This window comes from Rhopalosiphum maidis, chromosome 4 (assembly GCF_003676215.2).
Source record: "Rhopalosiphum maidis isolate BTI-1 chromosome 4, ASM367621v3, whole genome shotgun sequence".
In the NCBI taxonomy this organism is placed as follows: Eukaryota; Metazoa; Arthropoda; class Insecta; order Hemiptera; family Aphididae; genus Rhopalosiphum; species Rhopalosiphum maidis.
Window position 1 is genome coordinate 9,957,907 of NC_040880.1, and position 18,356 is coordinate 9,976,262.

Sequence of the window (18,356 nt, forward strand, 5' to 3'; positions counted from 1 at the left end):
TGAAATAATTGTTATCATATCTATCGATATACGATGGCATTCTCTACATTTTTGTAAACATTTATTGTTTTGTGCGAATTATGGAATAAAATATTCTTATCAACCGATGAAAAAACTAATGAAATCTTTTATAAAATTATTTATCTTAGTTTTTTAATTTATTAATTATAATACATTTTAATCAAAAAATTGAATTAAAGATAATAGAATCATGCAGTGAACGAACATTCTAATGTATAACTGCAAAGTGCAGATATTGTTAAAAGATTATTACAATATTACATTGTATTCAACAATAAATTATTTTGCTCACAATATTTATTTAAAAATAACTTATTACGTTAAAATTTTCAACAAGTTAAAATAAATAAAAAAAAGTACTTTGGTAGTTAACATTTTAATTTGATATCCTAATATCCTATTGAATTGATTTTATAAATATATCATTGCAATTTAAGGTTTTAATGTTTTATATATTTTAATTGGTTTTCAAATTATTTCTTTTTTAATTTAACTTGAGTTAAAAAAAAATGCATTAACAATTTTCTAATTACATGGTTAAAGTTATTATCTAGAAAATAAGTTTATTTACCAAGTTTTTCTAGAAAAATGTTTAGGAGTAAAGTTTTAACAGTTTATATTGCGAAATTGTCTAGCATTACAATTATAAATTACAATGGAATATAATAATTTAACGGCAAAATAATTTTTAATTATTTTTGGATATATTTTATGAATACTTTAAAATTATTTTTAATAATTACAATACATTTTAACACATATTTTATGGTTATGTAATTATGTAAGTAATATCAATTTTATTTTCATTATATTGAAATCTCAAATAATAATAAAATAGGTACTGACCATATCGTATCAGAAAATCCAGACAAAACAATAAGACAAGTTTCCAACTTCTATTCAATTCTCGTCAGTATACTATGCGCTTATTTATGGATAGAAAAAAATTAGAAAATTGCCATGCACTACCTCAATTGATCGAAAATTATACACAATTGTTTGTAATTAAAAAAAATTATTTTTTTCAGAAATAACTAAAATAAATGTTAAAATTAGCAACAATTTTAATATTAGCCTTGATTGGATAAAACGATTTAGCTAGGTTCCAAACGTTTTTTTTATTATTAATTTAAATGGTGATTACGGTGTTCTAACTAACTCTTGTAAGTATATTTTATTTATTTATTTTTATTCTTATTTCATTAAATGTACCATTATTTAAATTATAAATGTATGATATGTACCTATGTATTCAGGATAATTGTGATATTTAATAAGGACCTTAAAATATTATTTAATAACAAACAAATCACATAAAAGTTTTTTGTCTTAATATAGATTTTATACTATATGGTTTCAGTATGATCTACTTATGAGGAATATTTAAATAAATTTTTAAAACTTTGATATATAAAAAAAATATATTGCAAATTTGTAACTACATAGTAGTTTGCAACGGTTTCGTGATTTCGACGAATTGCATCAAAATTCTAGCTTCAAATGTGAATTTAAAAAAAATGTGCTTATATATTTTTAATATTTTTATATAGATATATAATTATATAATAATAATTTGCACATTCTAAAAATTTTTAAAAACTTTGTCGAAATTCTAACTTTAAACACTTATAAAAAAATATCGTGAATATAGATTTTTGATATTTACCCAAGAAATAATTTAAATAAAATTTATAGAATAATCGTTAAAAAAAATCGAAAATATCTTATTCGCATTAATAGCTGAAAAAGAGATGAAATATCTAGAAAAATTTATTTTAAATAGAAAGTAATAATAATAATAACATTTGGTGAAAATATCTAGTATCTTAGGTAATTTGTTTTCGAGCATAGGCGTAACTTGGACACTATTCACGTGGGGGAAAAATAATTTTCGCAAATCTCTAGACATTTTCATCATTTTATTTAAATTTAATTTTTATAATAAAACTGTTATCATTTTTACAACCATTTTTCATTTAACTCATTTTAAGACATTTTTTTATATATATTATAAGTTTTATATCAAACAATAATACAATTAACTAATTAACTAAAAGTAGGTATAGTTCAGTTGGTTTATATTTTCAAGTACCGTATACTAAAAAAATTAAATCGATTTTTTCAAAATGTTTCGTTTATAAATAAATGGACTGATAATTTCTAATTTTGACCTGTTCAAAGTACAAGCTGCATTTATTTTTTTTACTTAAAACCACCCTCAAAGTTGAAAATTGAAGCAATTTATCGAATACTTATGGAGTACACTAACATAAAAAAAAAAATAATAGATAAAACACACATACTTAACTATTGTAAAATCAGTACATTTATCACTCAGCTCAGAATCAGAAAAAAATAAATAATAAGAAAATCCCATTAATATAATGTTTTTTGTAACATATATTTTTCTATTTTATATAGTTAATTGGGAACAGTTAACTTTATGTTTATATATGATAAAGAAATACCAACTAAATATACCTACAGAATAATAATTGTAAGATTTTTTCCGTACAATAACTTTCAAGGATAGATTAAATCATATAAGCTGACCTAGACTTGGATAAACTTAAAATATATATACTCTCTCCAATTCAGAAAACAGTAAATTAACTCGTTACTATGGGTATATAATACGATTATAGTGTACCCAACCACACTCAACAATTAATACAATACATAAAGTAAATAAATTAAAACAAAAATACGATATATTTTTGAAGTATTAATTTCATAAAAATAATTTATTACACATTTAAACAGAACAATTTTTGATATTGATAATTAATAAAATATACAGTTTTAGATTTCTATATATACTACCAATATAATAAATAATGTATACACATTGTGTCCTTCGATACAACTTTTGTGCTCTTTTGTTCTTAAAAACTAACAATACTATTGTTGATAACATTTTATGTAACAAATAAAAATACATTTTAATTTTTGACATAAAACCCTTAAGAATCGAAATCTTAGTTGAGCTAATATATTATATCTTTGTATTGATGTCACTTTTATAAATTTATGTTGAAACATTAATTTTTGAATGCGAATATTTATCATTGCTTTTTATTTAGAACAATAAAATACTAATTATCTATAGTTTGTACCACAGTTAACGAAACGAGACATGAATCCATGCACGCTTGGTTTTATATTTTATATATGTTTTTATACACGATTCAAATATATCCTTTCGTACGATAAGTGAACAATTTGAATATTTGATCGTTTATTTTATATGCTTTAGTTGAATAAAACACACTGACGTTATGTTAATCTGAAAATATTTTGACTGAATCAGATATAAGATATCAAACACTCTTTAATTCACTATAATTATATTAACTATACTTGTGCTAGACTAAATAACTAAATATATATATCATTTCCGTCAGGGACTCTTCAAGGCGATTATTTATTACCTATCTATTTTTTTTTTCGATGATCTAAAAATGCATTCTTGTATTTCTTCAGTTAACTACTGTTAATTAACTCTTCAAGAGGAATTAAATATCTTATCTAATTGGTGTCAGACTTGGAGCATGAGCTTAAACATTAATAAATGCTGTTCAATTTGCTTCTACAAATCCTGTGAGCACATACAGTACTTATTGTATAAATAATACTAAACTTAATGCTGTGTCATCCGTTAAAGACCTAGATATAACTCTAACCCATAATTCAAATTTTCAGGAACATTATAGTGTGTATGGTAAAAAAATCTCTGCGTGTATTAAGCTTTATTAAATGCCATGCGTCTGATTTTAAGGACTTAAAATCATTTAAGTTACTCTATTGCGCTTCAGTTAGATCTGTCTTTGTGTATGGATCAACTATTTGGAGACCTTATATTAAATCTAATATTTGTATTATTGAAAGTGTTCAAAACCGATTTTTAAAGTTTATAGCTTTCGAATTTAACATAGTTATTAATCAGAACGACTTTACGTAAATAAGATCACTCTTGAACCTCCCATCCTAGCTTATAGAAGTGAATTATTGGATATTTCTTTTTTACCTTAATGCTTTTTATTCATTATAAAATATCCCATTTAATATTCCAGCTTATAATAACCGATCTACTCTCATGTCTTACTTGTCATTACACAGCACAAATTATTTGAAAAATTCTAAAAATATTATTGTATTGTTATTATCCAATATCTTATATATTACCTGTAATCCTGTACTGTTGGGCAATTGCCCGTTTTATTCATTCGAATAAATGATTATTATTAAATAATTGAAATTATCTTACATCAATAGAATATAAATTGCAAAAGTATATTTCTCTACAAATAATGTTCTATAGATATTATTGTGAAGTAATTTTTTTCGACCTAAGTTTAAAAAAAATACAAAGACATGTATTTTCAAAAATAAAATAAGTACATTAATATGATGGATAATTGTTTACAGTTTGATAAAAACTGTGTATAAGTGGTTTCTAATATAGTAATCAAACCAACTGCGGGTATCTATATAATCAATGAAAATTAATTTAAAAAAAATTCTTCCCGTTAACAAGACCTCCCATAATATACACTATTGTAGTACCTACCTATAACATACTCATTTGTGAACAAGGTCATAAAATCATAACTTAATATTTTAGATATACAATATATATTAAGTTTAATATACATAAAATGGAATTTAGTCAAATCGGTGAGATCAAAATTTCCATTTTTCTCCGGAATTGAATTATATACCAAATGAATATTTTTTAAACCCCGTCTAACATCTTATATTGAAAAATATAAAACAATATAAGTAATAACATTTTTGAATATTTTTGAAAAATCACTGTAAGTGACAATTAAACTAATAAATATATATAATTATCAATACTACAAATAAATTAAAATAAGTATTAACATATTATTAATACACTATTGCTGCGAGTCATACAAAAAAAGAGTAAATTTAATGATTCACTAAAATGTATTTAATCGATCATGAACCATTAAATCATGTTAAGGGACCATTAGTTCACTATTGATTCATTAAATGTTAAATGATTTTTATTGCAACCAGGAATAAATTTTTTTTATTTCTTTTAATTACTGAATGAGTTGTGTTTTATTACAACTAACCTAATTATATAAGTTTATTCAAATACCTACAAGTTTTCAGGAAAGCCTATATGTCGAGATTCTAGTAATTAATTAACAATCCAAGACCAACCATAGAGTTCACGAACTAAAGTATAAACTAGGAACTACATCATTATAATTTTAAAAATATAAATATTTAAATTTAAATTTAAAAATAATTTTTAACATCGAAGTTATAATACACGGCATATTAAAAATTATGATACAAGACTAATGATGCAATACCACATTATAATTATAATATTATGAAATATTTAAAAAAAATGTAATATATAAATTATTTAATAAAAACATGAAAATTTGTGTTGGAAAATAATCCATACATTAATCTTAACCAAGTATTTTTCGGACATGGCGAAAACATAAAAATATATTATACAAATGGAATTAGATGAAGTGATAGACGCATTAATTTATAGTCATTGTCTCCTAACAGTAATCCAGGGGACTTAGTGGAAACTCAAGAACTAAATCCAATCGCTGTAGAGTATTCGTTAAACAACCGGCCTGACAAATTGTCTAAAGGACAATTCTGAAATCTAATACACTACTAAACAAACTTTAATAACTTTGGCCGTGGCGTATATAGGTAAACACGTATGCAGTTATTCCGTACAAGCGAAATTACTAATTTTGGTTACAAGTTATAACTTTATAACACACGCAGAAGTTACTAAGATATTCACAACATAAATCCACACGAGAGGAGAAAATACTCAACAATTCGCTGCGTGTACTGTATAAAACACATTCTTAAGACGCCGAGACTTTTATATTACTTCGGTGACTTTCCAGAACTCAACGTGAGAATCCACTTTGTTGTCCTTGTCGCGTTATTAAACAGCATCGCCACAGTTTGTAGTAAATTAAAGCACTTTAAAACATTGGTTTTTTGGAAAAGTATAATATTCAGAAAAAAATATTAATACGATTAGCGAATACAGGACAAACGAAATCAATGAACATAAGACATTCGGAGAAAAATACAAGAAAATTAGTTTTGTTGAAGATGTGACAGGCAGTCGAGGAAAGAGGTTTGGCAAACTTCACTAAATCAAACTGACATGGTATTCATATTCTTAAAGATAGGGCTAGAATCTGAGGTATTTTTAAGAAACTATTGCAATTCTGTATTGGACAGTTTCACGGTCACTATCTGGTGTGTTCGATATTATATTCGTTCTGTTATGTATATAAGTCGTTTACACGTCATTTGTTTTATGAATTTTTACCCTCGAGTACGGCCTCTATATGTTCGACTAAAGTAATATCATCAAACTAAAAATCATAAAATCAAAACTTACTGTATAATCATCACCATGTTCACCAAATTACAAAGAAAAAACATGTTTCTACTCGCTCAATCGATTCACCGTGCTGTGGACCGATAAGAACAATACAGTTGAATTTGAAATCTCGTGTAAAATATTCAACGATCTTGCTCAAACTTTATCGAACAAGCAAATTGTCAACCCCTCTAGGCTTTGTCAATCTACACTAAAACCATTAATCTAAACTTTACAGTCCACATTCAAAACCATCACGTTAGTGTGGGACTCACTGATTTTAACAGTGTCTCGTGTAGTCGTGTAACTATGTAAGTCATGTTTTCATTTTTGATGAACCGTACTTACGGTTGTCTAAATTACAATGCCATTATGAATCATTTGGTCCAACAAACATCAGCTACCATTCATCTCTACCGCCATTATGACTTTATAGAATTATTATTATCAGAAAATTGTGAAATATAACCCTCAATTAGCCAATTCTGAAATTTCTGTGGCTCTATCAGACATCCACTTGCTATTTTTTTGGTCGACCTCAAATCTGGCAATATTAATAAGTATATTATCAACATATCTTTACTCCGCGATCAAAGATGAAATACTTTATATAACTAAGAGTGATCCACTAAAGTGCCGTATAACTGCCAATCTTATAGAATTACCTGCCTCAAATCACTGTCATCATCCTTTCCGCTGTGTCAAGTGCAGGGAAGACCACTTCTTAGACATCTGTATCAAGGATAAAAGCAGTTTAACCAAGTATCACCTACTTATGTAGAAGTGACCACACTTCTAATAAAAAATGATATAACATACAACATTATATTATATGTAAATATTTCCTTCATTACATGTGTATTACACAAAAATATATTATATTCTTTTTTGTAACTTTCAATTATTACTTAATAATATTATATAATAATTATACTTATTTGAATACGTTATTTCTACCTGTACATTTTTAATTTATATTTGATTTAATATTTATACTAATATCACACGTTTTATCTTATTATTACTATTATTATTTTTCACTATCATCACATATATATATCGTTGTGGTATCAACTATAATTGTTGAGTTGTATTATTATCGTGTTTTGTAATTATTAAGCTATAATAATTTTTTGATTAAAAGCTAGATGCAGAGAATAAAATATAATAGATCATTCTTTCTTCTGCAAATTACTAATATTATGATTTTAAATCATTTGTAATCTCATTGACTTATTGTGCAAATACATGTACAATAGTTGTATTCATTTAAATAACAATAATAATAAAACAATTATCACAACAATGCATATTTATTTAAATTAAATTGTTTAAGAATACCTATAATTAAAATATTAGCTATTACAAAATGTAATGATCGATACAAAGTTTAGCACATTATTATTCGTTCAATTTTAGGTTGTTAAATCAAACTGCACCAATCTATAACTCATGGCGCGTAAGTATATTTTAACGTGTATATTCACATGCATATTCAAATATTCAATCATTTCAAAATTCGACGTATAAACCAAATTTAAAAAAATTAAAATAATAATATGAAATAAAAACGGATTATATATAAATGTCTATACGATAAAACAGTAACGCGTGCATTAAATTATCTTAGAATATATGTATATAATAACCTTATTTAGATAAAAATATAACGATGTAGCTGTTCTAAATGTTCTAATACACATTACAACAATTTTCCACGCTTCAAACATTATATACATTTTCTAAACATGTGTAAAATATTATTTTTCAAATACATAAGATATATTTAGTTATTATTTCTATAAATAAAAAATTGCATAATTTATATTTTTAAAAGACAACAGTTTAAAATGTCAATAATAAATTCGTGTAATAAAAAAATACAAAAATCATATTTGTGTATTTTATTTATTTTAATAATAATCAAATATTATTCTACGTTGTTCTTTAATTAATATATTTTAAGAATTAGATATATATTAACAACTATCGACTTAAAAACGAGTAAGTCTTTTCTCGATCATCGAAAAAATAAAAATTATATTAATTAAACAAATCCATACATGATAGATTTTCTTATCAAACCGTTTTCACAAAGTTAGTTATACTTAATAAAACAATAGTCTTTTTTATAATTATAATTATAATTATTTATATTAGATTCCAGGCTTTTAATGAAGATTTTTTTAATAATTCTATAACATATATATATATAGGTTGTTTAGAATTCACAAAAATATCATATGTTACATTATATACAATATATATATAAATATTGAATGAAAACTAATAATTATTATCGTATGAGACAATATAATTTCCAATTTTTACCTACACATATTTAATTAAAAATGTTTAATTATTTAAATAATAAAGTATTAAATAAGTAAGTATATTGAAATAATTTATAAAACTGAGTCACAATAACATAAACAAGTAAATTAGACGTATTTAACTGTTATTATATATGCGTGTATAAACTAAAAAAAAAACGAATACGTTGTATTGTTACAGTTTTAAATAAGAATAATATATATTTTAAATTACTACAATATGTTACATTTTATTTTACCTATATTGTAGAAAAAAAAACATAAACAACAAATATTAATTAAACTAAAATTGGAAAATAATATAAACATTTGAATCGCTTATTTCAATGAAGACAGCGTTGTCATTAGGTACTATAAATTTTAAAACTGTGATGAAATTGTATTCGAAAAATCATCCTGGGCCAATATCAGTTTATTAATTATTATACATTTGTAAAATTGTAAACCTGTAAATATGTTATTTTTAAACGATAATCAGCAATCCTAAAAAAAGTTATAAGAAACACTTTAATTCATAAACTAATAAATTTAAGTAGATATATAAATAATATGAGGTACAAATATAATATAATATAGATAAACCTTGAATTAATATGTCAATACTTGACGTTTACACATTTCATCAAAAAATTTAAAAATAATGTCACCATGGTTTATTCATAAAATTAATAAATTTATAAACTTTAAATCATACAAAAAAATATGTAAATTAACAATATTTGATATTTTTAAATTACTGAATAACAGATTGGCATTGTATTAAAATTCAATGGTTAAGTGTTTGAAGTCAAATTATAAAGTTTCTAAAATCTATTATAAATCGTATTATTCTTTATGAGTTAATTTTATAAATTATTAGTTATTTATATTTTATACATAAATAATATAAAATGTCCAGATAAATTTTCCGTAAAATAATAATTTTAATAACATAATTTTAATCCGGTGATATATCACATAGGTGAGACATTCTACTAACTATAACATTCATAAAACAAAAGTTTTCAAAATATTAATATTATACCTGGTTGCAAAAGGTACTTTATAAAAATAATAATTAATATTATGATGAAACAAACATAACGAGTTTAAATAAATGCAAATAACATCACCAACGAATGTTGATGAGCTATTGATGTTTAAAAATGCTATTATTAACAAAATAACCCATAAATCATGTTTTCAGAACTGATATTCAATCGCCTAACATTCGTTTTGTGTAATAATAGATTTTAGTTATTTAACATTATGAAAATAACGAGAAAGTTAAAATGTAATAGTTGTAATCAAATATGTAGTTTAGGCCGCCCTTTATTTTGGAAAGAATAATAAATGTAAAATTATAAAACATTCAATACCTTAAACCACTGAACTTCCAACACAAATTGTACTTGATTTTTTTTTTTAAAGCTCAGTATTTTAAAGATACCTCTTAGAAACTACGTACATTTTTAGTAAAATGTATAATAATGGATCTATGGACCCAACATGCGCATAATAAATGATAGCTTAACTATATTTAAAATAACCAAGAAATATTACAGAAGGTACAACATTATAATAAAATAATATATAGGAACCTGAAATTACAAAAAAAAAATTAATATGTATTCAACAATGACACTGTAAAAGAAATAGTTTTATTTAGAATTTAAATACTTAGATATATTTACTTGTACTGGATATAGTGTTGGGGCTACATCATCAAATAATTTAAGTCGGTTATTATTTTTAGTTAGTACACTTCACTATAGTTTACTTTGTAAACAATTGTAAACGTAATAGTATCGTTAAAAGGTGATGCAAGTAAATACTTCATCAACAATTAAAAACATAAAAAGTAAATGTATGATGTTAAGATTATAATTAAACATTACAAAATCGTGTAATTTCATTTAAAATCTATGCTACAAAAACATGTTCTCATATAATTCTCTATATTTGTATCTGTACTTAGTTCTGTTAAAATTTAAAATTCAAATTTTTAAGTCTAAATCAAATCAATTTAATAGAATCTAAAATATTCTCACAGACAACGATTTTGTATACTCAAACAAATTTATCAAACACAACCCCTGTTTGATTTGAAAAAAATCAAATTCATGTATTTCTTACCCTACTACCCTAGCTATAATATAACATACAATGACGAATGAATAGTTTAACTAATAGCAATGCAGTAAGTACTTAAATTATTATAAAAAATAAATCAAAAGAATATTTTCGTGATTAAATTAAAATAAAATGTAATAAAATATATATAGGTAGACAAACTCAAACTAAACATGTACTATTTTAATTTATTTTGTAAAACAAAAATGTTAAATTGAAAAAAAAACATTATTAAATTATATTTTTGAAATTAATAATAAATTTAAAATTTAAAAATGTTGTCTGAAAAGATAAGTACAGACAAATTTCAAACATATTAAAATCTAAAACACCAAAACTTTGTTTAATAAATTAAAAATTACTAGCACAACCATATACTTATTTCTAATCAAGTAACCCAATACTTTTATTAGTAATATAACAATTTTATTGAACATGGTTTAACCTAATCTAACTTGGAAACGATTTTATTTTTAAATACTATCACGTATTGAATGTATCTAAAATGTATTGTTATTATTATATTAAATAAATATTATCATGTTATCAGACATTTATTTATTTTGTATTATGAATTGATAAAAAAAAAATAAGCATACGATATTATGATAGATTACACATTTTTTACTTCATATAACCTATAGGTATGGGTATGGTATATTTTAAGTACGTTAAATATTTATCAAAATTTAGGAACATAAAAAATCGTAATTGTAACCTAAGTCCCAATGATGATTATTCACTTTAAAATACTCTTTAAAAAAAAAAAACTATTAAAATGCTATTAAATGAAAATGAATAATGTGTGAAATGTATCCAATTTCAGAAAAGTACTTACTGCAGAAATGTATTATATCAACGACCATCTACGAGTAATAAAGTACTGTAAACCATGTCTTACCTTAAAGACAAGAGGCTTATTTTCTCACGGATAAGAAAAACGAAATTTTAATTTATAATAGCTACATAGGTTCTAATAAAAACTACTTATTAAAATCTAAAATAAAATATTATATAATTTATGAAGTTGATTAATTAGTAAAGAGGTATTTGAACTTTTGTTTAATTAAAATTAAAATTAATTTAATTTAGATCATAAATAATAAACATATACTTGTGTTATTTACTAAAATATCTTAAAGATATTTTATTTACATTCGACAGAAATATTAATAATACAAATATTAAGTAATATAAATGAACGTTTTACATCGATTTAATAGAAAAAATCTTTAACCAATTATATGTTTTCTGTAGATATTCAAAAGAGATTTAGTAATAGTAATGTAAATTCCGTTTTTATTTTATTTTTTTTAGTGGATACAATCAAGTTCTTTGATTGTATATTTAAGTAAATAAACCCTTAATATTAAAACGATAGTCGACATTACCGATATTAATAGTGTACTATTATGCTAAATTTAAAAGCAAAGTACTACATCACATAAAAAATAATTGGTTGGGTTAATTTTTATTTAGCAAAAAATAATATGTAAAATTAACCTTTTTGTTAAAACGTCAAATTATAATCGAAAAATACAGAAATCAAAACATTATAATATTAGGTTTTTACTGAAACGAAAATTCAAAAAAATAGCATTAAAAAATATACTTTCCATATTATAATTACATATTTTAAAACTAATAATTTTAATATTTTAATTTCTTAAAAATATTTTAAATAATAATCATATCGTCAAAATTGGAATTTTAAGTCTAAACAAAAATGTTGAAATGTATCCATTGGGAAAATTATTAAATTAGAATTATTTTTTTATATACTATACTTCCTTTGTTAACTTTTAATCATTTTTTTTTAGATATTTTCATCACATTATTGTATGATAAATGTATGAATAGTTTATGCAATTGAAAATTTTGAAAACAACAATTTGTAAAATTTTTAAATAAATTGAAAAAGAAGTTTAAACTGCAATTTATACTTAGTTTTACTATTAATTAAGTAAACAAAATGTACTTACCAAAGTGAATGTCATATTTTATATAATATTTATCGTATGACATTGTGACATAAGTACACCAACAAAAATAAACAATTATATTTAATTATTTTAAAATTTATTTCTGTGAAATATTAATTAACAAAACCAATAATTTGACATTTAAATATTTTTGGTATACAAGCATAAAAATAAATCATTGTTCTACTTACTTAATAAACATTTCATAATTTTTTGAATTTGTACATGTTTTCACCTAAATTCAATGTTAAATTTTATTTTGCAATTATTCATTTAATAGTTTTTGATGATGATTTATATATTTAACTACGTTTTAGGGAGTTTTCACTTTTCATTATACCTATGTATTGTTATTTAATTCTAGCGGGAAACATTTAAAGTATGAGCTAAACTTAATTTTTAATCGAAAGACAAGAATATTTTTTAAGTACTCCTTTGATAATTTAACTCTTCGCCTTCAAATATACAAAAACGTACCTACTGTTTAGAGCAGATATAGAAGGGCGTGGGCGTCACCCAATGCGGAACTTTTATAATATTAACAATTTTAACTTGGTTAGGAATATAATAAATATTGTTGTATAATTATAAAATATACGACAAGTTAAGTATTAGCCCTTACATGATAATATATTATTTTTTTATTATTTAAATTAGTACGATTGACTATAGCTAACTAGACTTACAAAGAACCTGTAAATAAAACAGTCGAAATGATGTGCGTGTTTTTTATTATGGAACCTAATCTTCGGAAAATGAGCGACGCGTTTCGTTGGATCGAAAATAATTGTAACATACGCAAACCACTTGTTCAGCTATAATACCATCGTACTAATACTGCATACAACTATGATTGTACGTAATAATGGACGAAAAACGGCTTGATTGAACGTGCCGATATACGTTGAGAAAAAGGCTGATGACGAGTAACTTACTACGTTCTCCTATGACTTAAGACGACGCCACGCCCATAATATATTATGCTATCTTCGTTTATAAACGTACACCATAATAGTCGGTTTAAAGTTTATAAAAATCCATTTTATTCTGTATTTTTTAAAATTAGAGTGAATTGACCTATTATAAAATTTAAACTTTAAAGATAAGATTATCTAAGGCATCTAGGAGTCTTTAATTGATATTTTAATTACGAAACGAGTTATGAGCATTTTAAAACTATAAACTGTACAGGAAGTGTCATCCTTTAAGTAACTTTATTTAGTAACCATCTAACCAACCACACAACGAAGGAAGTCATTGAATATTTTCAACTATTTCGTACATACGATTTTTTTTTTTTTTATAAGTGTAAAACGTCTTTTTAATAAATTTATTATGGATTCAAAATCGTTTTTCCACTAATAACAAGAGGATATCAATATTAGAGCGGATAAATAATATAATCTAAAGTATAGCTTATTAAAGTACATGGCATTATGTTACACGGCAAACTTCACTTGTTAACCAAATATTATATTATATAAATAATGTTAAAATGAAAATGGTAATAATTAAATTGAGGAGGTCACTCAATTTTACAAATGGTAAAAAAAGTCTGTAAACTTTTGCAGGTACCTATATTTACCAAGCTCTTATATTTACGAAAATAGCGTCTTTACTGCTGTTATTTAAAATTAATGATTGCAGTTGAACATTATGTGTATTGTCAAATTTTAACAAAACCTTGATATAATATTCGAGTAATCACTAAACGCAAAAACTTGAAAATATTATTTAAAAATAATATTATTAGATATGGATAAGTACTTAAACATTTTGAAAAATGTGTACTTGAATGAATCCACAGTTTAAGTACAATAAAGTATAAGCAGTTTGTACTTAAATGATTTTGTACCTCTCTGTGTATATAATATACACGGAGACCATTGATGTATTTATATTTTATTTTATTTATTTTTTTGGCGAGGTTGATTGCCGTGGATGATATTTTATTATATGGGCATATTTTTTATTACAAATTTTGTTAGAAAATCTTTATATTATTAATCTAGTTACTATTAATCGATCGTGGAACAACGAACTTTGTTCATGTTCTTTTTAGTACCGTGATTTGAGGCTGCTTTATTACTGTGATCATATTCCTCAATAATAAGGATAGAAAAATATTGTTAATTTTTCTTTGTTAAATTTATTTTTCTTATTTAATTATAAAAAATGTTTGGAATTAATTTTACTGTCAAAAATATACTTTAATATTTATTATGATTGGGCAAAAAATTAGTAATGACTGTTCCGAAACGTTAAAACTGAATTTACAAAAAATATATCATTGTTGAACTTAATTCGCATAAGCATAATATATTATACCATGGAAATTTCTCAAATTACAAACCTAATACAATAGATACCTAAGAATTATTTTAAGATGTAAATTTATAAATTTACAAAAAATATTTAAATATTCACATTTTTAATATGACTATGAACATATTTTTTGAGGTGAAAATTAGGTTACTTAATTGCTTACAGAAAAATTTACAGTAACTACTTATATATGATTTTTTAATAAACTTTAATTCAGCTAAATAGAAGATAAAATAAAATATATTAAGAAAAAATATGCTGAAAGATAGTAATCGTCTTCTGGAAATAAAGAAAAAAGTTAGGTTCCAGTTATAAAAAAGTTCACGTATTTCAAGGCCATTTTAATTTAATGATAGGATTCATCATGAAAAAAATAAATAAAAAAAAGGTTAAATATTTTTAGGCAATGGGATATGATATTTTGGTTCGACTTGCTCATTGATACTATTTTAATTGGATTTTATGTTTTTTATTATTTGTTTATACAATTTTTAAATTATACACACCCGCTGAAAACATCCTATGAAAGTCTCTACAGTCTGCACTAATACCAAACTAAATCAAATATATAATAATTATAATCCTCAAACCTAATATAGTAACACAAAATGTCGGACACCACGTCAACTTTAAGTGAAACAGAGCGTTTAAAAAGTTTTTCGAGAATATTTAAGTGTATAAGCATACATTTAAATACTGTCACCGGCTATTACGCCGCGGGCAACATATTAAATATTTATTTTTTTTATATTAAAATTGTTATAATTATGATAGACGTTATGATAGACTAAAATACAAAATTACATTCCACGTATTTTATGTAAAAAACAATATAAGAACTATATTAAATACGAAAATTTAGGTGTTTAAAAAGCAGTAAGCTCACCGCATACTCAATTAAATATATTTTGTGTGTTATGTATTTATATCATATCATCATATACTTATAACTTTATAATATATTGGTACATAGTACATATACCATATAATATGTAGCTATTTACATAAGTAGTATCGTTCTATTTCAAAAAACACTTTTTCGTGGATACAATTGTTCCTATACCCGCTCACTTTCACGCGTTGACTTAATTAATTGTGTATTCGTGTGAAATTATTATAATCATTTTTCACCATACCAATATGACCTATAGAACTATAAATGTCATCGGCGATGTGGTGTATAATAATAATAATAATAACATCGTAACATGTTTCGATATACTTTCTATTCTCTCGAATATCCTATTATCATCTCGTAACCGTTGCGTAAATAATTCCGTGTTCGGAAAACACTGCATTATTAATATATACAGTATACACATTTTACATTAACAACGGATTTACGCTATACAGTATAATACAGTTTACATTAATATAATACTGAGTACAAATTAAATACTACATACGGTATATATATATATATATATATATAGGTTTGTTGTTATAACACGAGTTACCCATCACTCTTACTACCTATACCTAATGAAAAGTTAAATCACCATATTATTACCAATATTGCTGTTTACTCAATTAGTAATAACAACGCTAATGTTATTATACTACTACTGTCTACTACGATACTGTTATTACTGCTACAAATGTAGCAATAAGTAATAACTGTTTCTTTGTGTATCGTTCTGACATGAAGGCACTACTTGTTGCTCGCACACCACCGACGCGTTATCAATAACGGGCTTCTACTCATGATAATACTATATACACAACATATCGTTACTGCTATTACAATAATATTTTTATAAAAAGATGACGTCAATCGGTCTATATACTATTGTATATATGTATAATTTACATACATTATATTAATATAGAAATATAATAACTCTTTGCCGGCGAACGTCATCGTACTCACGCATTATCAATAGTGATTAACGATTATAACGGGCACAGTTTTTATCGACTCTATTAGGTATGCGTTTTAAATGATGTACTCACATCGTCCCATTTCACCACTTTTTCGCCGTCCAACAATACCCGGGGCACGTCCAAAGGAGCCATCTCGCGTGCTCGGTGCCGAACTCGACGGCCGGGTGACTGCAACAACAATTTTAGTTTTCACGCTCCGTCAAACTGGTTCAAACCGGTCGTCTAGCCGGTGACGGCGGCAGCGGTGATTGCGGCTGCGGTGGCGTCGGTGGCGGCGTCGACATCGACATCGACATCGACCACGATGACCACGATGACCACGACGTTACCCACGTCCGTGCCGTCATCGCACGTTGTTCCGTACGGCGCCCGTGTCCGCCGCGGTTTACGAACACAAAAAAACTAAACGTAATTCACTGTACTATTTTTGTTGTTTTTAATTATTCCGTCTCGCTATCTCTCGTCCGTCCGTTCGCTCGCTCGCTCTCTCTCGCTCTCTCTCTCTTTTTCTCTCTATTCCGACTTAATCGCCACCGACACGACGGAAAGGCGTGAAAAAAATTTTAAATTAAAAACCTACCCGTATAACAATAATTTATAGCAACACTAGTGAAGCGGTAACGTGACACGGCCACGGACAAACAGCACAACACACACAATGCCACCACACGCGCGCAACACGCACGCACGCCGAGGACTGGACCGGACTCGGAGCGTTTACGGAACACGCCGACCGTGGCGGGTACTCGCGGTTTTATGTTATTATTGTTTCGAACATCGGCAGCCGGTAAAAGTCACTGTCGTCGTCGACCCGCAGACGTGTGTGCGTTACGATGTGACGAAACCGAAACGACCGTGCGGACTGGCGAACGGCGAGCGGCGAGCGGCGGCGGCGGCGGTATGCGAACGACTGACACGGCAGTGTGGTACTCGCGGCACTCGGCGGCGCACCGTGCCCGTGGTGCTTTGGTGGGGCGACGGTGGGCTACGTGTCTGCCGCCGCCACTTCCACCCCCACCCGCCGGTCGACAAAAACCGCCTCGCCGCGCGACCTTAGTCGCAAGTCGCAACCGGCCGCCACACCGCGAGAGCCGCGGCACCACGTCGCCCGCGCACCTCAGCGCGTGTTGCTGCCGCCCGTTGGACGGGGACTCGCCGGATGCTGGCGAACGACGACTACGACGGTGGCGGTGGCTGTAACGGTGACGCGCGCGCCGGCTCGCACGATCTGCCGCCACCGCCGCCGCCGCGTCCGGATGCTGGAGACCGGCGATAACGCCGTATAAT

General features: G+C 26.2%; 1 protein-coding gene across 4 annotated transcripts in view; it reads right to left on the reverse strand.

The window, feature by feature from the left end:
* Window positions 1-17,966, reverse strand: part of LOC113554006 (1-phosphatidylinositol 4,5-bisphosphate phosphodiesterase classes I and II) — a 46,116-nt gene extending 28,150 nt beyond the window's left edge. For 3 of the 4 annotated variants that reach the window (XM_026957637.1, XM_026957656.1, XM_026957664.1), the window contains exon 1: window positions 17,139-17,966. In XM_026957637.1, the coding sequence (XP_026813438.1) occupies window positions 17,139-17,201 (63 nt within the window). In that variant the 5' untranslated portion in view covers window positions 17,202-17,966. The remainder of the gene's footprint in view (window positions 1-17,138) is intronic. The other variant, XM_026957647.1, reaches the window with a different exon arrangement.
* Window positions 17,967-18,356: the final 390 nt, after the last annotated feature.